Consider the following 21,142-nt stretch of genomic DNA (forward strand, 5'->3'; position numbering starts at 1 on the left):
ATTCAATGGGCTGTTATCTTGCTAAGCAGCCTCATGTGCGGCACCTTCTCAAAGGCCTTCTGAAAATCCACACTGCATCTTATTTGTCTACCCTGCTTGTAATTTCCACAAAAAATTTCAGTAGGTTAGTCAGGCAGGATTTTCCTTTCAGGAAACCATGCTGGCTTTGGCCTATCTTGTCATGTGCCTCCAGATACTCCGTAATCTCATCCCTAACAACTGATTCCAACAACTTCCCAACCACTGAGGTCAGACTAACAGGTCTATAGTGTGCTTTCTTAAGTAGTGGGGTAACAGTTGCAATTTTCCAGTCATCTATCGATTCTTGAAAGATCATCGTTAATGCCACCGCAACCTCTCCGGCTACTCTCTTCAGAATCTGAGGGTGCATTCCATCAGGTCCAGGAGATTTATCCACCTTCAGACCATTAAGCTTCCTGAGCAACTTCTCAGTTGTAATTTTCACTACACAGACTTCACTTCCCTGACACTATGAAGACTGATGCAAAATACACATTCAGTTCCTCTGCCATCTCTCATTACAATATCTCCTGCGTCATTTTCTGTTGGTCCTATATCTATCCTCAGTTCTCTTTTACCTTTTATATACTTAAAAAAGCGTTTAGTATCTTCTTTGATATTAGTCACCAGCTTCCTTTCATAATCCATCTTTTCCTTTCCTTTCCTTCTGTAAGTTTTAAAAAGCTTCCTAATCCTCTAACTTCCCACTAGCTTTGGCTTCCTTGTATGCCCTCTCTTTTACTTTTACCTTGGCTCTGACTTCACTTGTCAGCCACGGTAGTGTCCTTCCATTCGAAAATTTCTTCTTATTTGGAATACACCTGTCTTGTATTCCCTTATTTTTCACAGAAACTCCAGCCATTGCTGCTCTGCTGTCCTTCCTGCTAGTGTCCCTTTCCAGTCAACTTTGGCTAGTACCTCTCTCTTGCCATTGTAATTTCCTTTATTCCACTGAAATACTAACACATTGGAATTTAGTTTCTCCTTCTCAAATTTCAAAATGAACTCGATCATATTGTAATCACTGTTCCCTAAGAGTTCCTTAACCTTAAGCTCTCTTACCACCTCCAGATCATTGCTACAACACTCAATCCAGCACAGCCAATCACCTAGTGGGCTCAACAACAAGCTGTTCTAAAAAGCCATCCCTTAGACATTCTACAAATTCTCTCTCTTGAGGTCCAGCACTGACCTGGTTTTCCCAATCCACTTTCATGTTAAAATCACCAACGGTTATCATGACATTGCCTTTCTAACACGCCTTTTCTATCTCCTGCTGTAATTGTAATCCACATCCCGGCTGCTGTTTGGAGGCCTGTATACAACAGCCATTAGGGTCCTTCTACCCCTTCCATTTCTTAACTCAACCCATAAAGACTCTACACCTTCTGATCCTATGTCATTCCTTTCTAATGATTTAATATTACTGTATTTCTTATACACAGGGCCACACCACCCCCTCTGCCTACTAACCTATCTTTCCGATACACTGTATATCTTTGGACATTCACCTCCCAATGGCAGCTATCCTTTAGCCAAGTTGACGTTTAGCCATCCAAAACCCATGCATTCTACAAGGAGGATTTACAGAAACTCATTACAGAGGACACCCGAATTGAACTCTGAACTCCATGCCCCAAGCTGTAATAGCCTTGTGCTAACCTCTATGCTACCATGGTGCCCAAGGGGCAGGCGGGTAGTTCTGTTTCCCGCCTGCTCCTTGTTCAGGGTAACTTTAGCTTTCACCAACTAATTGGGGAAGGAATCTGTGCTGTTTCAGATCATTCATGTTATTGCACATGCCTGGGGGACCTTGACTTTACCAACAGGGCCTTGTTCAGAAAGTTAGGTGGAGTGACAATTATGTAAAACTCTCTTAAAGATGTTAGAAGTCCCCCTCAGACTTTTTTAATTTTTACAGTTGTACCTGAGGGAAAATTGATTTAGCTGTGTTACTTCTTTAAGTTTCATTGAACTTAAACCATAGATAATACAAAAAAACTACATTATTGATTCCTTTGCTTCAACAGATACTGAGTCACTTTGTTTTGTTACAGAAGAAACTAGAGTAGAAATGTCCATTTTCAATATCACTAGACTTAAATGGTTATTAATGCTATAATGTTTCCATTAAAATATTAGATAACTTAACTTAAAGGATCCCTATCAGTACTGTTAATAAAATCTTCAGGCTTATATGTGAATAATTACAAATATGATGACTACATCATTATAAATAATAGAGGGAACTTATTAATTCCTGATTAAACATCAATTTTACATCATCATTTAACAAGATTGTCAAATGCTTCTTTACAGAAAAAAGAGAAAAATCTGAATATCAGAACATTATTTATTGGTAGAATGTTCTTCAGTTATCTTCAGACTTATACAGGCCCAACATATGAAAGCTTCCACCACATTTTAGTCAGCCTCGTGATTATTCTGAGACTTTGTTCAGATACTAGAGTGTAGTCTTCACTTTCAGTATCTCAGCAAAGAGCAATGCCCAGATGGAACACAAGGAGGAAGGTGTGATGGGAAATAGGGATTATTTTTTTCTCATTGAAATTACTGAATGGAAGAAATATTCAGGAGCTTCTATGACAAACATACAATTCACCTGACCATATTTTATTATCTGCACCCTGTTTATGCATTACCCAACACTTAGGTGAAAATTTGACCCTCTATTTAGATATTAAGTATATTTTGTTGTTTTAAAATGGTGTGCCTCTTTAGGTTTACATTGACTACAGTGGCAGATAGAAATTATAAAATATTCTTCTCACAAAGTTATAGAATAGCAATTCTTCTATTAAAAATATTAATTCTAACTAGAAAATGTTTGTATTTCTTTTCAGTTACTTTAAGGAGCTTAACAACATTTTCCTGCAGTTTATCCCAGAGATTATTTTCATGACTGCTCTGTTTGGTTACTTGGTTTTCTTGATAATCTTCAAGTGGTGCCAATTTACCGTGGCTGAGTCGGAAATTGCTCCCAGCATCCTCGTCCATTTCATCAACATGCTAATGTTTAACTACAGTGATCCAACAATTACATTCTTCTACTGTAATCAGGTGGGCACTTGAGAAATCTGAGTTTATCGTTCTGGCTTGTTTAGCAAAATGTAATTGCTAAACTTATTTAAGTCATCTTAAACTTTTTATTAAACTTATATAAATATAATAAATAACACCATTTCAAGAGGGGCACCATTGCTTTTAGTACGACAGGTTAAACACTTCTTATCCAAAATGCTTGAGGCTAAAAGTGTTTCAGATCTCAGAATATTTGCATCTATGTAATGAGATACCTTGGGATGGAACCCAAGTCTAAACATGAAATCCATTTACATTACATATACAGCTCATGTCGAGCTGGTGTGAAGTTCACAGAGTGAAAGTCCACAGACAGAGCAAAGTCTGACATGATGGAACTGGGTCCTCCACAGACTGTCAGATTTGAATAACCGCCCCTGAAGCATCTATACAGGGTTCCAGTGCAGCGACTGGCTTCATATCCACCATCGATTTCAAACAGCTGCCTGTTCCACATCAACTATGATGGAGGGGGTTAATTTTATATAATGTTTTTAATCATTTTGCTCATGAAACAATTACCATCAATTTTCAGTTTGTTGTGATATACCTTGGCTTGTTTTATGATCAGCATATCATCAGGTGGCATATGTTCACTCGATGCTGACAAATTTACTCTTTCAATACACAGTTGAGATCTTCATTTTTCATTTTATGCAGTGTTTTTCTATTTTTCATTAAATTCTCTTCATTACCTCTGTGAGGTCGCTTCTCAAAAGTGTCTGCGGTGTGCAGAGACATGCATATAGCCTGGCAACCTTCCCTCTGCCTTGTGGAACTTTCCATTTGTGACTTGATGTCAGTGCTCAGAAAATTTCAGATTTCGGAGGGTTTTAGATTTTGGAATTTGAGATAAGCGGTACTCAACTTGTATTATTAAGATAGGTGCTGTCACAAGTTTTAAAGTAATCCCTGATATTCCATTGTCAGCATAATTATCACTAATGACACTATTGAGCATTCAGTTTACAAAATCATCAGACAAGTTGATCACACTACTACTCGTCATTTATTTTATTATTTGAGAACCGTAAATCTGAATACTGAAATGTAATATTCAAATATTAATATTGGTTACCATAACCACTCATTAACAGCAGTTTAATGGATGTTAAAAACAAGAACATTAGGCTTATAACTCCAAAAGGGAAGTTTAGAGGTTCTCCTGATCTTTGCAATCAATGCATAAACTAAAACTGTGAGGTACATTTCATATCTCTCCCATTAGGAAAACTGCAAGCAAAATTTTGAGTAAAGCAAGTTTATGCCAGTGTTAATTGTAGATTTCTGTTTCTTATCTAACGGAGAGTTTTAATTAACTCAGTGTGTCACCATTTTGTTCTGCATTAGATATTTCCTGAGGTTCATCATCATTAGTTACTCTGAAGGTTTTCTGAAGCCCTGAGCTTGATTTGGACCTAAGGGGGTGTGACATAAAACATGATAACACAAGCTTTTAAAAACTTGCAGAGGGAAACTAAGAAAGTCTTTAGGAAGGGAAAGATGAATTATGAAATGAAGCTGGCGACTAATATCAAAGAAGATACTAAAAAACTTTTTAAGTATACAAAGGGTAACAGGGAGTTGAGGGTGGATATAAGACCACTAGAAAATGACACTGGAGATATTGTAATGAGAGACACAGAGATGGCAGAGGAACTGAATACATATTTTGCATCAATCTTCACAGTGAAAGACATTTGTAGTATACCGGACATTCAAGAATCTCGGGGAAGTGAAGTAGGTGCAGTGAAAATTACAACTGAGAAGGTGCTCAGGAAGCTTAATGGTCTGAGGGTGGATAAATCTCCTGGACATGATGGAATGCATACTTGGGTTCTGAAGGAAATAGCTGGAGAGATTGCAGGGGCATTAACAATATTCTTTCAAGAATCGATAGAATCCAGAATTGTACCGGATGACTGGAAAATTGCAAATGTTACTCTGTTATTTAAGAAGGGTGGGAGGCAGCAGAATGGAAACTATAGACCTATTAGCCTGTCATCAGTGGTTGGGAATTTGCTGGAATTGATTGTTAGGGATGAGATTATGGAGTACCTGGAGACACATGACAAAGATAGGCCAAAGTCAGCATGGTTTCTTGAAAGGAAAATTCCGCCTGACGAACCTACTGCAATTTTTTGAGGAAATTACAAGCAGGGTAGACAAATGAGATACAGTAGATGTAGTGTACTTGGATTTTCATAACGTCTTTGAGAGGGTGCCGCACATAAGGCTGCTTAGCAAGATAAGGCAGATGGAATTACGGGAAAGTTACTAGCGTGGGTGGAGCATTGGCTGATCGGCAGAAAACAGAGAGTGGGAATAAAGGGATCCTATTTTAGCTGGCTGCCGGTTACCAGTGGAGTTCCACGGGGGTCGGTGTTGGGACCGCTGCTTTTTACAATATATGTCAATGATTTGGAGAATGGGATTAATGGATTTGTGGCTAAATTTGCCGATGATACAAAGATAGGTGGACGAGCGGGTAGTGTTGAGGAAACAGAGAGCCTGCAGAGAGACTTAGATAGTTTAGGCGAATGGGCAAAGAAGTGGCAAATGAAATACAACATTGGAAGGTGTATGGTCATGCACTTTGGTGGAAGAAGTAAACGGGCAGACTATTATTTAGATGGAGAGAGAAGTCAAAATGCAGAGATGCAAAGGGACTTGGAAGTCCTTGTGCAGGATACCCTAAAGGTTAACCTCCAGGTTGAGTCAGTGGTGAAGAAGGTGAATGCAATGTTGGCATTCATTTCTAGATGTATAGAATAAAAGAGCAGGGATGTGATGTTGAGGCTTTATAAGGCACTCGTGAGACAACACTTGGAGTATTGTGTGCAGTTTTGGGCTGCTTATTTTAGGAAGGACATACTGACATTGGAGAGGGTTCAGAGAAGATTCACGAGAATGATTCTAGGAATGAAAGGGTTACCATATGAGGAACATCTGGCAGCTCTTGGGCTGTATTCCCTGGAGTTCAGGAGAATGAGGGGGATCTCATAGGAACATACCGAATGTTAAGAGGCCTGAAAAGATGAGATATGTCAAAGTTATTTCCCATGGTAGAGGAGTCTAGGACAAGAGGGCACAACTTCAGGATTGAAGGACATCATTTAGAACAGAGATGCGGAGAAATTATTTTAGTCAGAGGGTGATAAATCTGTGGAATTTGTTGCCACAAATGGCTGTGGAGGCCAAGTCATTGGGTGTATTTAAGGCAGAGATAGATAGGTTCTTGATTAGCCAAGGCATCAAAGGGTAGGGGGAGAAGGCAGGGGAGTGGGGATGACTGGAAGAATTGGATCAGCCCATTATTGAATGGTGGAGCAGACTCGATAGGCCAAATGGCCTCCTTCTGCTCCTATATCTTATGGTCTTATGGTCTCATATGCATTAGGTCTCACAGAGCATGAAAGGAGTTCCATTTCTCTCCTCTATCCTACAGACTACATATGAGCTGGACGGGAATAAACGTAAACTAAAATATAATTTCCTTAGGGTTAATGCATGAATGAACAGAATACCATTTTGAACTAAAATTCTTTCTCCGATTCCTCACTTTAAGGAAGTGATTTGATCATGAAAGATTCAAAATATGTACTATCCTTGCCCTCCAGGATGAGCCTATAATTGTCAGGATTTTTAACCTTTGTGAGTGTTTTTTTTAATATTAGTCTCAGGAAGTAGACTCCACAACAGGGGAACATTTATTAGTTTGATCTAGATGTCCTAAGGAAAATCTTGGAGATTCCTTTTAGACCTTCAACACTCCATGTCAGGATGGTGCTTTACAAGTGGTGAATTCCGACTCATTAACAATGAAATGTATTATATTCATTCATGGACCTGGGAATTTCCAGCCATTACAGAGAAGGCAGTTGTGAGCAGATTTCTTAAAGTGATGTTGGGAATTAATCTTGGCCCAGAGATCATGAAGGAATTACAATATGTGACCAAATCAGGATGGGGATGATTTGGAGGGAAGCTTGCACACTCTCAGTCACTTGCTGTGATTTTTCCTTTTAGACGATAGAGGTTACCAACTTTAAGGTGCTAACAAGACCTTAATGTTTAACAGAGAACATCCTGTAGATGGTGTACATTAATAAGATGGTGGACAGACTGCCATTTAAGTATGTTATTTAACATTAATGGAGCTGTGTCTCAACAGTTTTTGGAGCTGCACTCATTCGAGAAAGTGAACAGTACTCCATGGCATCTCTGAGTTATGCCCTGTAAATGTTTGTAAAAGTTTGGAAAATCTGGATGTGAATCACTTGCCAAAGAATAGTCAGAATTATTTTAGTTATGTAAAATGCTTTCCACTCTCATTTGTGCAATGGCTAGTGAGAGAGAATGAATATTAGGGAATATTGTTAAATGAGAGGATACCCCTTTGATATTCAGCGATCTTTCCATCAAAAACTTCCTTGATTGGTACCACATCAATATCTTTAACTCCTCCATTCTGGTCCACCTTGCAAACAACTTGCAGATTGCTCTGCAGCAATTTGCCAAGACTTCATATCCAGAATCCCTAATCACTACCACTGAGAAGGACAGGAACAGCCTGCATGGGAGTTGCACCACTTTCAAGCTGCCCCTATGTGTCACCAACCTGAGCAGAATTCTGAGTCAATTCTGAATCAATTCTGAGTCAAAATTATGGAACTCCTTACATGTGAGTATTATGGGTACCTTCACCACGCAAGGCTGCTGTAGTTACAGAAGGCAGCTGACCTCTGCTTTCTCAGTTACATTTAAAGACAGGCAATAAATTCTGCCCAAGGCAGCAACACCCACATGCCACGAAAAGTTTAAGAAAATCCCAGTCTTCTTCACACTGGAAAGCTATGTTCATAAAGGAAAATGACACATACAAAGGGAACAAAATGAGTGCTTATCAGAGGTAGAGAAATGGGTAAAATAATGTATATGGCAAGTAGTAAAGTACAAAATTTAACAAAAAGGGAACCATTTTTAAGGATGATAAAACACTGTGCTTCAAAGTCTGTAAGAGAGATTCAGTAAATAAAGGCATGGGGAAGATATAAGGGAGCCAGGGAAGATATCACTAATTCTGATACAATACCTTCTCTGGATGTGTGAGATCTATTTCTACTTAACATTACGATGAATAATTGAACATTTAGACTGAATTAATAATAAAAACTATGCACAGTGGTATGCAACACTATTAATTCAAACAGCTGCAACAGGAATTCGAGAATGCAGACAATAAGCAGGACCTGCTTATTGAATGTGAGTTGCAAAAAAAGTTAATTATAAAGATAGCTATTGTGAAAAGTCAGTGCCCTTTACCTTTCAATCAAAAATGGAGTGGTACTTTCATTGTCCATTCTACATCAGTACATTTTTAAAATAATTTAAAACATGTCTCCACAGAGGAGTGTGCAAACGTTCTTGGTTCTCTTGGCTCTGCTGATGGTTCCATGGATGCTCCTTATAAAGCCCTACCTGCTGTACAATGACCACCAAAGGAAAAAGCTGAAGGTGAGGATATTTGACCTCGTTACTCTTTTGAATGTAGAAGTTACTCTTGGTAACGTTGGTTGAGGAGTGCGTAATGTTTTTAAGTAATCTTCTCCGAATACATTTTTAAGATAAGCATATTCTTATTTCAAACTAGTCTATGCACAATGCTATTACTGATGATAAAGCAAAAATCCTACTGATTTTGACATTCAGCATAATAATATACAAAGCATAAAATATTATTGTGTGTTGTGTAACAGTGTTGAATTAATCTGTTCCTTTAATGGCCACAAGCTAAACATAAAAGGTAAATGGATTCCCATGTCTATTGAAGCAAAATTCCTCTTTCTGAGATCAGTTCAAGAATAATTTATTTTTATTCCAAAAAGTAATAGAATGCAAAGCTTTTTATTGACTTTCATGGGAATTAACCATGCAACGCTTATAAATAATTTATGTATAGTGTTTATTTATTTAAATTGTTATTGACAGATTTTTCCAAGTAAATAAATTAATATTTACTCAAAGGCATGACACACAAAGCTGCTAACCAAGATAAGAGCCCATGGTGTTAGACACAAGGTACTAGCACAGATAGATTCGGTGATTGGCAGAATGCAGAGAGTGGGGATAAAGGTGTCCTTTTCAGGATGGCTGCCAGTGATTAGTGGAACTCTACAGAGGTTAGTGTTGAGACCACAACTTTTCCCTTTATACACTATTTATCTAGATTAATGATCCAGAGCTGATGGCATTGTGGCCAAGTATGCAAACGATACAAAGATAGGTGGAGGGATAGATAACGTCTCAGTTGCAGAGAGTTGGTCAGGTTGGGAGGGTTAGAATACAGAGTAGGGAAGAGTGGAGTTACACATATTGTTTCAGACTATTTTCTAAATGGAGAAAGAATACGAAAATCATAGATGCAAAGGGATTTGCAAGTCATAGTTCAGAATTCCTTTCTGGTTAACTTTTAGGTTGAGTCGGTAATAAAGTTAAATGCAATGCTGTTACTCATTTCAAGAGGACTAGAATATAAAAGCATGAATGTAATGCTGAGGCTTTATAAGGTGCCCAACCACATTTGCTTCTCGCATATTTGTTCAGACTGCATTTGGAAAATTGTAAGCAATTCTTGGCCCTGTAGCTAAGGAAGGATATGCCAGCCCTTGAGACGATCCAGAGAAGCTTCACATGGAATGTAAAGGTTGAATCTATGAAGAGGGTTGGAACGATTTAGCCCTGTTCTCAATGGAGTTCAGAAGGATGAGAAAAGATCTCATTGAAACCTACCGGACAGTGTAAGGCTTAGATAAAGTAGATGTGGAAAGGATATGTCTATTAGTAGGAGAGTCCGGGATTCTAGCGCAAAGCCTCAGAATAAAGAGATATCCCTTTAGGACTGAGATGAGGAGGAACTTATTCAGCTTGAGGGAGGTGAATCTGTGGAATTAATTGCTGAAGAGGGCAATGGAGGCCAAGTCATTGGGTGTATCTTAGGCAGATCAATAGGTTCTTGTTTGGTAAAGGAGCAGACACAATGGACCGAATAGCCTAATTCTGCACTGACATGTTATGGTCTTTTGGTCTATAATCATATTTGTGCAATGATAATTATTAATAATTACACATAGACAATAATAGTTTTCAATAATAATTACTCTTACAATTAAGGACCCGCTTTTCAGGCTTCAAGTTTGAAGCTCGAATAGCCAGCCAAGCTTTGTTAATGCACCACAATCTATGCTAACAGATTGCTTTTGTTACTTTTATTTCACCCTGGCTTTGTAAGAGGTATAGTATCTTTCAAAGTAGATGGATTTTAGATTTAAAAAGAATAACTCGCCAGACCTTCATCCTGTTTGAATTGCCATTCAGTTGAATAGTTATCATATTATGGAGAGTTAATACTTCAGGTTATTGCTTAAAAAATGTTCTCAGAAGAATTACCTATACTGATATGGATGAGACTGTTAACCACCTGCCCACTATCTCATAGTAGAGCAACTTGCTGAAGTTGATAAAGCCATCACATGTAACAAAGGAAGTCTGTTTTAGACCTCAGCTGAAATCTTATCAGTTAGAACACATTCAGTTTGTTCCATACCTATGCAATAACCTGTTATCACCTAAAGCCCACTGATAGAATGACTTTTAATTTTGAAAATCCTCCCGATAGAAGCATAACAGGGAGAAGCTAAAAAGAATTAACTCTTTGTCTACTCTTTCAACACCACCATTCAGGTAATCAATTTCAAAATCAAAATGATCACATATGAACAAACTAAACTCTGAAACTCAGATCCATTAGATACTTGACTATGATTCAGAATCAGAATCAAGTTTATTATCACCAGCATGTGTCGTGAAATTTGTTAATTTAGCAGCAGCAGCTCAAAGTAATACATAATATAGAAACAATAAATAAATAATAAATAAATAAATAAATAGATAGATAGATAGATAAATAGATTGCAGTGTATGTATATTGAATAGATCAAAAATCATGCAAAAAACAGAAATAATATATATTAAAAAGTGAGGTGGTGTCCAAGGGTTCAATGTCCATTTAGGAATCAGATGGCAGAGGGAAAGAAGCTGTTCCTGAATTGCTGAGTGTGTGAGTTTGTACCTCCTACCTGATGGTAACAGTGAGAAAACGACATGCCCTGGGTGCTGGAGATACTTAATAATGGACACTGTCTTTCTGAGACACCTCGAAGATGTCCTGGATACTTTGTAGGCTAGTACCCAAGATGGAGCTGACTAAATTTACAACCCTCTGTAATTTGTTTCGATCCTGTGTAGTAGCCCCCCTCCCCACCATACCAAGCAGTGATGCAGCCTGTCAGAATGTTCTCCTCGATACATCTATAGAAGTCTCAGCGTGTATTTGTTGACATTCCAAATCTCTTCAGACTCCTAATGAAGAATAGCCACTGTCTTGCCTTCTTTATAACTGCATCAATATGTTGGGACCAGGTTAGATCCTCAGAGATCTTGACATCCAGGAACTTGAAACTGCTCACTCCCTCCACTTCTAATCCCTCTCTGAGAATGGGTATGTGTTCCTTCGTCTTACCCTTCCTGAAGTCCGCAATCAACTCGTTCATCTTACTGACGTTGAGTGTCAGGTTGTTGCTGCGACATTACTCCACTAGTTGGCATACCTTACTCCTGTAAACCCTCTCATAGAAACATAGAAAACCTACAGCATAATATAGGCTCTTCGGCCCTCAAAGTTGTGCCGAACATGTCCCTACCTTAGAAATTACTAGGCTTACCCACAGCCCTCTATTTTTCTAAGCTCCATGTACCTGTCCAAAAGTCTCTTAAAAGATCCTATCGTATCCGCTTCCACCACTGTTGCCAGCAGCCCATTCCATGCACTCACCACTCTCTGAGTAAAAAACTTACCCCTGACATCTCCTCTGTACCTACTCCCCAGCACCTTAACCCTGTGTCCTCTTGTGGCAACCATTTAAGATCTGGGGAAAAGCCTCCGACTATCCACACGATCAATGCCTCTCATCATCTTATACACCTCTATCAGGTCACCTCTCATCCTCCGTCACTCCAAGGAGAAAAGGCCAAGTTCACTCAACCTGTTTTCATAAGGCATGCTCCCCAATCCAGGCAACATCCTTGTAAATATCCTCTGCACCCTTTCTATGGCTTCCACATCCTTCCTGTAATGAGGTGACCAGAACTGAGCACAGTACTCCAAGTGGGGTCTGACCAGGGTCCTATATAGCTGCAACATTACGTCTCGGCTCCTAAATTCAATTCCATGATTAATGGAGGCCAATACACCGTATGCGTTCTTAACCATAGAGTCAACCTGTGCAGCTGTTTTGTGCATCCTATGGACTCGGACCCCAAGATCCCTCTGATCCTCCACACTGCCAAGAGTCTTGCATTAATACTATATTCTGCCATCATATTTGACCTACCAAAATGAACCACTTCACACTTATCAGGGTTGAACTCCATCTGCCACTTCTCAGCCCAGTTTTGCATCCTATCAATATCCCGCTGTAACCTCTGACAGCCCTCCGTACTATCCACAACACCTCCAACCTTTGTGTCATCAGCAAACTTACTAACCCATCCCTCCACTTCCTCATCCAGGTCATTTATAAAAATCACGAAGAGTAAGGGTCCCAGAACAGATCCCTGAGGCACACCTCTGGTCACTGATCTCCTTGCAGAATATGACCTTTTTACAACCACGCTTTGCCTTCTGTGGCCAAGCCAGTTCTGGATTCACAAAGCAATGTCCCCTTGGATCCCACACCTCCTTACTTTCTCAATAAACCTTGCATAGGGTACCTTATCAAATGCCTTGCTGAAATCCATATACACTACATCTACTGCTCTTCCCTCATCAATGTGTTTAGTCACATACTCAAAAAAACTCAATTAGGCTCGTGAGGCACGACCTGCCCTTGACAAAGCCATGCTGACTACTCCTAATCATATTATACCTCTCCAAAAGTTCATAATTCCTGCCTCTCAGGATATTCTCCAACAACTTACCAACCACTGAAGTAAAACTCACTGTTCTAAAATTTCCTGGGCTATCTCTACTCCCGTTCTTGAATAAAGGAACAACATCCGCAACCCTCCAATCCTCCAGAACCTCTCCTGTCCCCATTGATGATTCAAAGATCATCGCCAGAGGCTCAGCAATCTCCTTCCTCACCTCCCACAGTAGCCTGGGGTACACCTCATCTGGTCCCGGCGACTTATCCAACTTGATGCTTTCCGAAAGCTCCAGCACATCCTCTTTCTTAATATCTACATGCTCAAGGTTTTCAGCCTGCTGCAAGTCAGCACTACAATCACCAAGATCCTTTTCCATAGTGAATACTGAAGTAAAGTATTCATTAAGTACCTCTGCTAGTTCCTCCAGTTCCATACACACTTTCCCACTGTCACACTTGATAGGTCCTATTCTTTCACGTCTTATCCTCTTGCTCTTCACATACTTGAGATTTTCCTTAATCCTGCCCACCAAGGCCTTCTCATGGCCCCTTCTGGCTCTCCTAATTTCCCCTTTAAGCTCCTTCTTGTTAGTCTTATAATCTTCTAGATCTCTAACATTACCTAGTTCTCTGATTCATTACATAGAATCTCATCACCACCTGAGATTCTACCAACAATGGTTATGTCATCAACAAATTTATAGATGGTATTTGAGCTATGCCTAGCCACACAGTCATGGGTATATAGAGAGTAGAGCAGTAGGCTAAACACACACTGCTGAGGTGCACCAATGTTGATTGTCAGCGAGGAGTAGATGTTATCACCAATCCCTACAGATTGTAGTCTTCCGGTTAGGAAGTCAAGGATCCAATTGCAGAGGGAGATACAGAGGCCCAGGTTTTGCAACTTCTCAGTCAGAATTCTGGGAATGATGGTATTAAATGCTGAGTTCCAGTTGATGAACAGCATCCTGACATAGGTGTGCGTGTTGTCCAGGTGGTCTAAAGCCGTGTGGAGGGCCATTGAGATTGCATCTGGCATTGACCTATTGTGGCAATAAGCAAATTGCAATGGGTCCAGGTCCTCGCTGAGGCAGGAGTTCAGTCTAGTCAAGACAAACCTCTCAAAGCATTTTATCACTGTGGATGTGAGTGCCACCGGGCGACAGTCATTAAGGCAGCTCACATTATTCATCTTAGACACTGGCATAATTGTAAGCTAATCATGTTAATCATGTAATTCATTAGAAAGGTTCACTAATTCTGCACATAGCCTTCATACTGATTTCACTGTTTCAAACCCAAAGGATAGTAAATAGAATGAATTGAAGCAGTCTTCCTAACATTGAAGCAAGTGTCTACTGAGGACCACAAAACAGTAATTCTATCATCACACTTTAAAGTTATTAACCCCATCTGCTGGACAATTACCCTGCAGCCAATCCTCTTCCGCGTGTATTTCATCATCCTTCCTCAATTATCAACGAAGCTATGTCTCAATCTATACTCATCTCTGCCATGCATGAGAAATATATAATAGTCATCATTCATACTCAATCATTAAGCTGCATCTAATATTTTAGAGCTAACACCTTAAGTATTGCTGTGGTACTGTAATTGGAAACCTGCCCCTCAGCCAAGCGTTATTGCTACATTCCACCAAAACACCCTAACCCCATCCCAACCATCACTATCAACCACGGTTTTGATTCGAGTCCACAAACTCCCCAGATAATTGAAGACACTCAGATTAATTTTTGATAAGAACCACATTGATGCAATGCTCTTTTACTGATTTGTTTAGATGTACCAGTGCCATTGCCTTATTTTGGTCCAAGTTTGCCTTACAAGTAGATATTCTAATTGATAATTTATTTTAAATAATAAATGGCTGAGTGTGACATCTCAAAGGTTTCCATCCTCCAGACAGAATGCAGTGGACCAGAAATTAATGGAGGAAGTAGCAAGAATCATTGGGAAGAAGAAAAGGTAAATTAGCATGGAAAGTAAGGTAAGGTGGTGATGCCGATAAAAAGTAAGTTTATTAGTATTTTCCTGGCATTAGTGGATGTTTATATTGTGCTTAACGAGTCAGACTAGCGAGCTATGAGATTATTTCTTTCCACTTCTACTGCAGTGTGTTGACTTTTCTAATTAATCCTTTCCACAACAGCAGATTGGAATCAAAGTCTATTATGCTATAAGTACTTCACTTTTAAAAGCATAGCTTTCTTATTATTTAATTACATGATTAACTTACAGGTCAGTCATAAGTCCACATGTTTTCCATATTAACTAATGTGTTAATGCTGCAAACCTCAAGTTACTACAGAATTCATTTTGTTTTATTTAACAGTTCAGCTTTGGTGATACCTTTGTACAGCAAGGGATCCATACAATTGAGTACTGCCTGGGTTGTGTGTCGAACACTGCCTCTTACCTGCGTTTATGGGCTCTGAGCTTGGCTCATGCTGGTGAGTACTGATAGCTTAACCTTTCCATTACCTAGTAGAAATCAGTTAATATCTTGACTGGCAAGTGTTGAGAATTCAAGCAATTTGGTACTCATGAAAGATGCCAGTGCTGAGAAATAAACTATTTTATCCTGTAGAATCATTGCAAGCATGAAGCATTCAAGTCAGGGTAAAAAAAATCAAAGAACTGTTCCTCACATACAGTCCCTAACTGAGGAGTGAAAGTACAGGAGAAAGCATTCCTAAAGAATGACGGTTCTGAAGTTTGGACGTAAATGACATTTACTTCTAACATTTAATCTGTACATTCAGTGAAATACAGAAAAAGTTTTGTCTTCACCAATGATCATGCATTCCCTACTGATTTACGGCATTATTGTGAAAATATTGTTGCCTCATTCTCAGTAAGACCTGAAATTCTGCTTTCGAATACTACCTTCTAATTATTTGTAAATCAATTATTTAAATCTGTGCTATGAAGTAGCAACAGAAAAGATAGAGATAAATACTGAAAAACAAGAAACGGCAGATTCTGAAAAATAGACCTCAAGAAAAGGAGAAAATCCTGGAAATACAACACATACAAATCCCTGCAACGTAAAACAAACGTGTTCTCACCTTGCTAGTTCTGTTGAAAAATCAATGACCTGAAACACTGACTCTGTCTCCCTCTGCCTGCCCTGTCAAGTATCTTCAGCATATTCTATTTTGTATTGGAGATAAAAATGAACTAATTTCATGAAATCAGATTGATAAGGCCACCCTTAGAAGCCAGTCCTTGCTGAAAATGTCTAAACGTTTATCCTGCTGAATTTGTGGTGATCAATGCAATAATAGAAAGTAATTGCCACCCAGACTTGTCCTGCTTCAGCCACAGGTCTTGGAAAATTATTTGCTAGTGGTTTAGCCCAGAGGTGTTCCTCCCAATGTTTTCACTGAAGACTGTCATTAAAATGGAGGCCTCCCTATCCTTACTAGCAAAATGATTATGGAGTCTTTCATAGACATAGGGTATAGAATGTAAAACAGTCTAGCAGATGAACAGGCACCTCGGACCATGATGTTGTGCCAAACTAATTAAACTGGTAAGTAATTAACAACACTAAATTAATTTATTAGTTAACTAACCCTTTCTGTCTACTCAATATCTATATCCCTCAATTTTCTGCACACATATGTGCCTAAGAGCCCCTTGAACGCCCCTATGCTTCTGCCTCCACTACCACCCCAGACATTCAGCACTCTCTGTGTAACAAACTAGCCCTGCATATCTCCTTTAAATTTATTCCCTCTCACTTTAAGCACGTGCCCTCTAGTATTAAACACCTTGACCCTGGGAAGAAGTTATTGATTATTTATGTCTCTCATAATCTTACAAATCTTTATCAGGTCTCTCCTCAGGCTCCACCACTCCGGAGAAAGCAACCCAAGTTTGTCTAACTTCCCATAGCACATGCCTCCTGATCCAGGCAGCATTCTGGTCAACCTCCCCATACCCCTTTCCACAGCCTGCACATCCTTCCTATAATGGGGCGACCAAAACTGAATGCAATCCTCCAGATGCAGTTTTATAAAGCTGCAACATAACTTCCCAACTCTTGAACTCGGTGCCTCAACTAATAAAGGCAAGCATGCCATACGCAAACACGAGAAAATCTGCAGATGCTGGAAATCCGAGCAACACACACAAGATGCTGGAGGAACTCAGCAGGCCAGGCAGCATCGAGGAAAAAAGTACAGTCGACGTTTCGGGCTGAGACACTTTGGCAGGACACATGCCATATGCCTTCTTTACCACCATATTAAACTGCATATCCACTTTCACAGAGCTATGGACTTGGACCCCAATGTCCCTCTGCTCATCAACACTATTAAGAGTCTTTCCGTTGACAGTGTACTCTCCTTTTATATTTGTTCTCCCAAAATGCAACATCCCATATTTGGGCAGACTAAGCTCCATCTGCCACTTCTCCAATCATATCTTCAGCTAATCACTGGAAAATATTACAGGCACGGTTAGAGCATTGGCTGATTGGTAGGAGGTAGTGAGTGGGAATAAAGGTGTCCTTTTCTGGTTCGCTGCCAGTGACTAGTGGTATTCTGCAGGGTCAGTATTGGGACCACTTCTTTTTATGCTGTATATCAATGATTTGGAACAGGGGTCCCCAACATTTTCGCACTGCGGACCGGTTTATTATTGACAATATTCTTGCGGACCGGCCGACCAGGGGTGGCAGGGGGGTGGTAGGGTTGCCAAAGGACTAGAGTAGCAGTCAAATACATTGTGTTTACCCCAAGAAAGACTACCATGACCATGAAGCCTTGCACAGGCACCAGTGCGCATGCGTGACTTGCGCATGCATGTACGTGCCGATTTTTTTCTACAAATCGTTTTTGGCGATTCTGTTTGAGGGGGTGTTAATCACGACCAGAATATAGGTGATAAGTGGCTAATACACTCAATTTTGTTTCTAAAAGGGTTTATCTAACAAATTTAATATTAAACACACAGCGCATATTTTCCTCCCATGAATATAGTGATAAGTCAATTATAAGTCACTTATAGGTCAATAGCATCATAACATTTTAAGTAACGTTTGGATATTAAACACACAGCACATATTTTCCCCGTATGAACAAATAAAATCATTGCAACACACCAATATTGCTGAATCGGTGGGAGCTGTGGGCTTGTTTTCCTGCAACAAGACGGTCCTATCGAGGGGTGGTGGGAGACAGTGATACTCGAAGGGGGTTCCTTATGTTCAGTCTATTCCGCAATTTAGTTTTCGTTGCATTCATTGCAGAGATATGTTGGAAATGGAAGCAACGTTTTCAGTGCTTTCGTGGCTATCTCAGGATATTTAGCCTTCACTTTGATCCAGAATGCCAGCAGACACGATATGTCAAACATACTTTTCAGCCTACCATCATTTGCAAGCTCAAGGAATTGATCTCCTTCCCGCGCTGACATGGATGATGCGGGGGTAATGACCTCGCATGCGTTCCAGCTCAACGGTGGGCGTGACAGGGAATGAGGAAAGGTGCAGCTGACTCATATCGTTTCCTCGCGGCCCAGTAGCACATGCTTTGCGGCCCAGTGGTTGGGGACCACTGATTTAGATGATGGAATAGATGGCTTTGTTGCCATGTTTTCAGATGATACGAAAATTGGTGGAAGGGCAGGTAGTGTTGAGGAAACAGGAAGACTGCAGAAGGACTTAGACAGATTAGGATAATGGGCAAGAAAGTGACAAGTGAAATACAACGTTGGAAAATGCATGGTCATGCACTTTGGTAGTAGAAATAAATGTACAGACTATTTTCTAAACAGGGAGAAAACCCAAAAATCTGAGACGCAAAGGGACTTGGGAGTCCTTGTGCAGAACCCCATAAAGGTTAACTTGCAGGTAGAGTCGGTGGTGAGGAAGTCAAATGCCATGTTAGCATTCATTTCAAGAGGTCTAGAATACAAGAGCAAGGATGTAATGCTGAGGCTTTATAAGGCACTGGTGAGGCCTCACCTTGAGTATTAACAGTTTTGGGTTCCTCATTTGAGAAAAGATGTGCCGGCATTGGAGGGGGTTCAGAGGAGGTTCACAAGGATGATTCCGGGATTGAAAGAGTTATCATACGAGGAACATTTGATAGCTCTGGGTCTGTACTCGCTGGAATTTAGAAGGATGAGGGCAGAATCTCATTGAAACCTTTCAAATGTTGAAAGGCCTAGACTGAGAAGATATGGAAAGGATGTTTCCCATATTCGGGGAGTCTAGGACAAGAGGGCACAGACTCAGGATAGAGGGGCGTGTATTTAAAACAGAGATGCGGAGAAATTTCTTTAGCCACACGGAGGTGAATTTGTGGAATTTATTACCACAGGCAGCTGTGGAGGTCAGGTCATTGGGTGTCTTTAAGACAGAGATTGATAGGTTCTTGATTGGCCACAGCATCAAAAGTTACAGGGACAAGGCTGGGAAGTGAGGCTGAAGAGAGTAAAAAAGGATCAGCAGACTCGATGGGCCAAATGATCTAATTCTGCTCCAATGTCTTATGGTCTTATGGTGTTATGATCTATATCCTTTGACAATCTTCTATGCTCTCCACAACACCGACAATCTTTGTATTGTCTGCTAACTTACCAGCCCATCCGTCTACATGACCAGTACTTCAGCATGCACCAAGCGACTTCTTGGAAAGCTGCAGGAAAACATCAAGTGGGCTAGAACGAAAATCAAACCCAGCAAGTCATGAAGCATCCCATTGCCAAGGGCATGCTGAAAGACATGAAGTTCTTCATTGGTGATGACCCAATTCCAACAGTGTCTGAATAGCCTGTCCAAAGCCTGGGTAGATGGTACAATGCCAGCTTCATGACAAAGAGCAGCTGCAGTAATTAAAGCAACACATCGCCAGCGGCCTGGGTGATATTGACAAGACTGGGCTGCCTGGAAAATTGAAACTCTGGTGCTTACAGTTTGGACTCCTACCCTGGGTGATGTGGCCACTCACTGTCCATGAGATCCCACCAACAACCATGAAAAAACTCAAGCGAACTATTACATCATTTGCAAAGAATTGGCTTGTTATCCCAAGATGTATCAGTAACATCAGTCTCTATGGTAAAGGAGTCCAGAACTACCTTTCACTAGCCTTAAAGAGGAATTCAAAGTGTTCTAAGTTACGTCTACAGATGACACTCAAAGAATCTGGTGACAAGACCATCAGTAACGCTGCTCAGACCTTATCAACTGGGTGTAATGGACCCCAGCTGATGTGGTGCAGCAAGCAACAGCAGCCCTTAGGCATAGAGACATTGTTGGGCAAGTCCAATAGGGCAGGGATGGCTTTGGTCTGGCAGCAAGTGGACCCAACTGGCACACGGCCACCATCCCAGAGCAAAGGAAGGTGGTTGTCAAGGAAGTACGGCAGCAAGAAGAGTCAGACAGAAGTGCAAAGCTGTCTCCCTGGCTAAGCAGGGGCAATGGATGTGGTGGAAAAGCAGTGAGAGGAGGGAAATCAGCTGGAAGGACATATGGGAGATGGAAGCAATCAGACTTAGCTTTCTCATCAGAGCTACATATGATGCACTTCCCTCACAAAAAAAAACCCTCCATCAGTTGCTCAGTGAGGACCCAGCTTGTGCCCTGTGCCTGGTTCCGGCAACCCTCAAGTATATCCTAGCAAACTGCAAAACCAGCCTCACAGAAGGCAGATACACGTGGCATCACAACCAGGCCTTGAAGAGTCTGGCAGCAGCAATCTAGACCAAGAGGATAGCAACCAACTCCTTGCCCCCTGGAGTGACTAACACTCTGATACCAGCAGCATTCATCCGAGAGGGAAGGAAAAGACCAACTAATCTCCCCCCTAAGCCAGAAACAGGACAGATGAGCATGGCCCGTGACTGGAAAATGCTGATGGATGTCAATCAACAACTCAACTTTCCACCGGAAATTGCTACCAACAACCTTAGGTTAAACTTGGTTCTCTGGTCCAATTCATTACAGATTGTCTACATCGTGGAACTCACAGTCCCGTGGGAGGATTCGGTGGCTG

The 21,142-nt window shown here is 40.5% G+C and overlaps 1 protein-coding gene across 1 annotated transcript in view; it reads left to right on the forward strand.

Moving 5' to 3' along the window:
- LOC140195710 (V-type proton ATPase 116 kDa subunit a 1-like) overlaps window positions 1-21,142 on the forward strand; it is a 106,926-nt gene that overhangs the window by 75,857 nt on the left and 9,927 nt on the right. The window contains exons 15-19 of the mRNA XM_072254420.1: window positions 2,886-3,102; window positions 8,533-8,694; window positions 13,990-14,044; window positions 15,094-15,098; window positions 15,466-15,583. Coding sequence (XP_072110521.1) covers window positions 2,886-3,102; window positions 8,533-8,694; window positions 13,990-14,044; window positions 15,094-15,098; window positions 15,466-15,583 — 557 coding nt within the window. The remainder of the gene's footprint in view (window positions 1-2,885; window positions 3,103-8,532; window positions 8,695-13,989; window positions 14,045-15,093; window positions 15,099-15,465; window positions 15,584-21,142) is intronic.

The sequence above is a fragment of the Mobula birostris genome, chromosome 3 (assembly GCF_030028105.1).
Source record: "Mobula birostris isolate sMobBir1 chromosome 3, sMobBir1.hap1, whole genome shotgun sequence".
Taxonomy (NCBI): Eukaryota; Metazoa; Chordata; class Chondrichthyes; order Myliobatiformes; family Myliobatidae; genus Mobula; species Mobula birostris.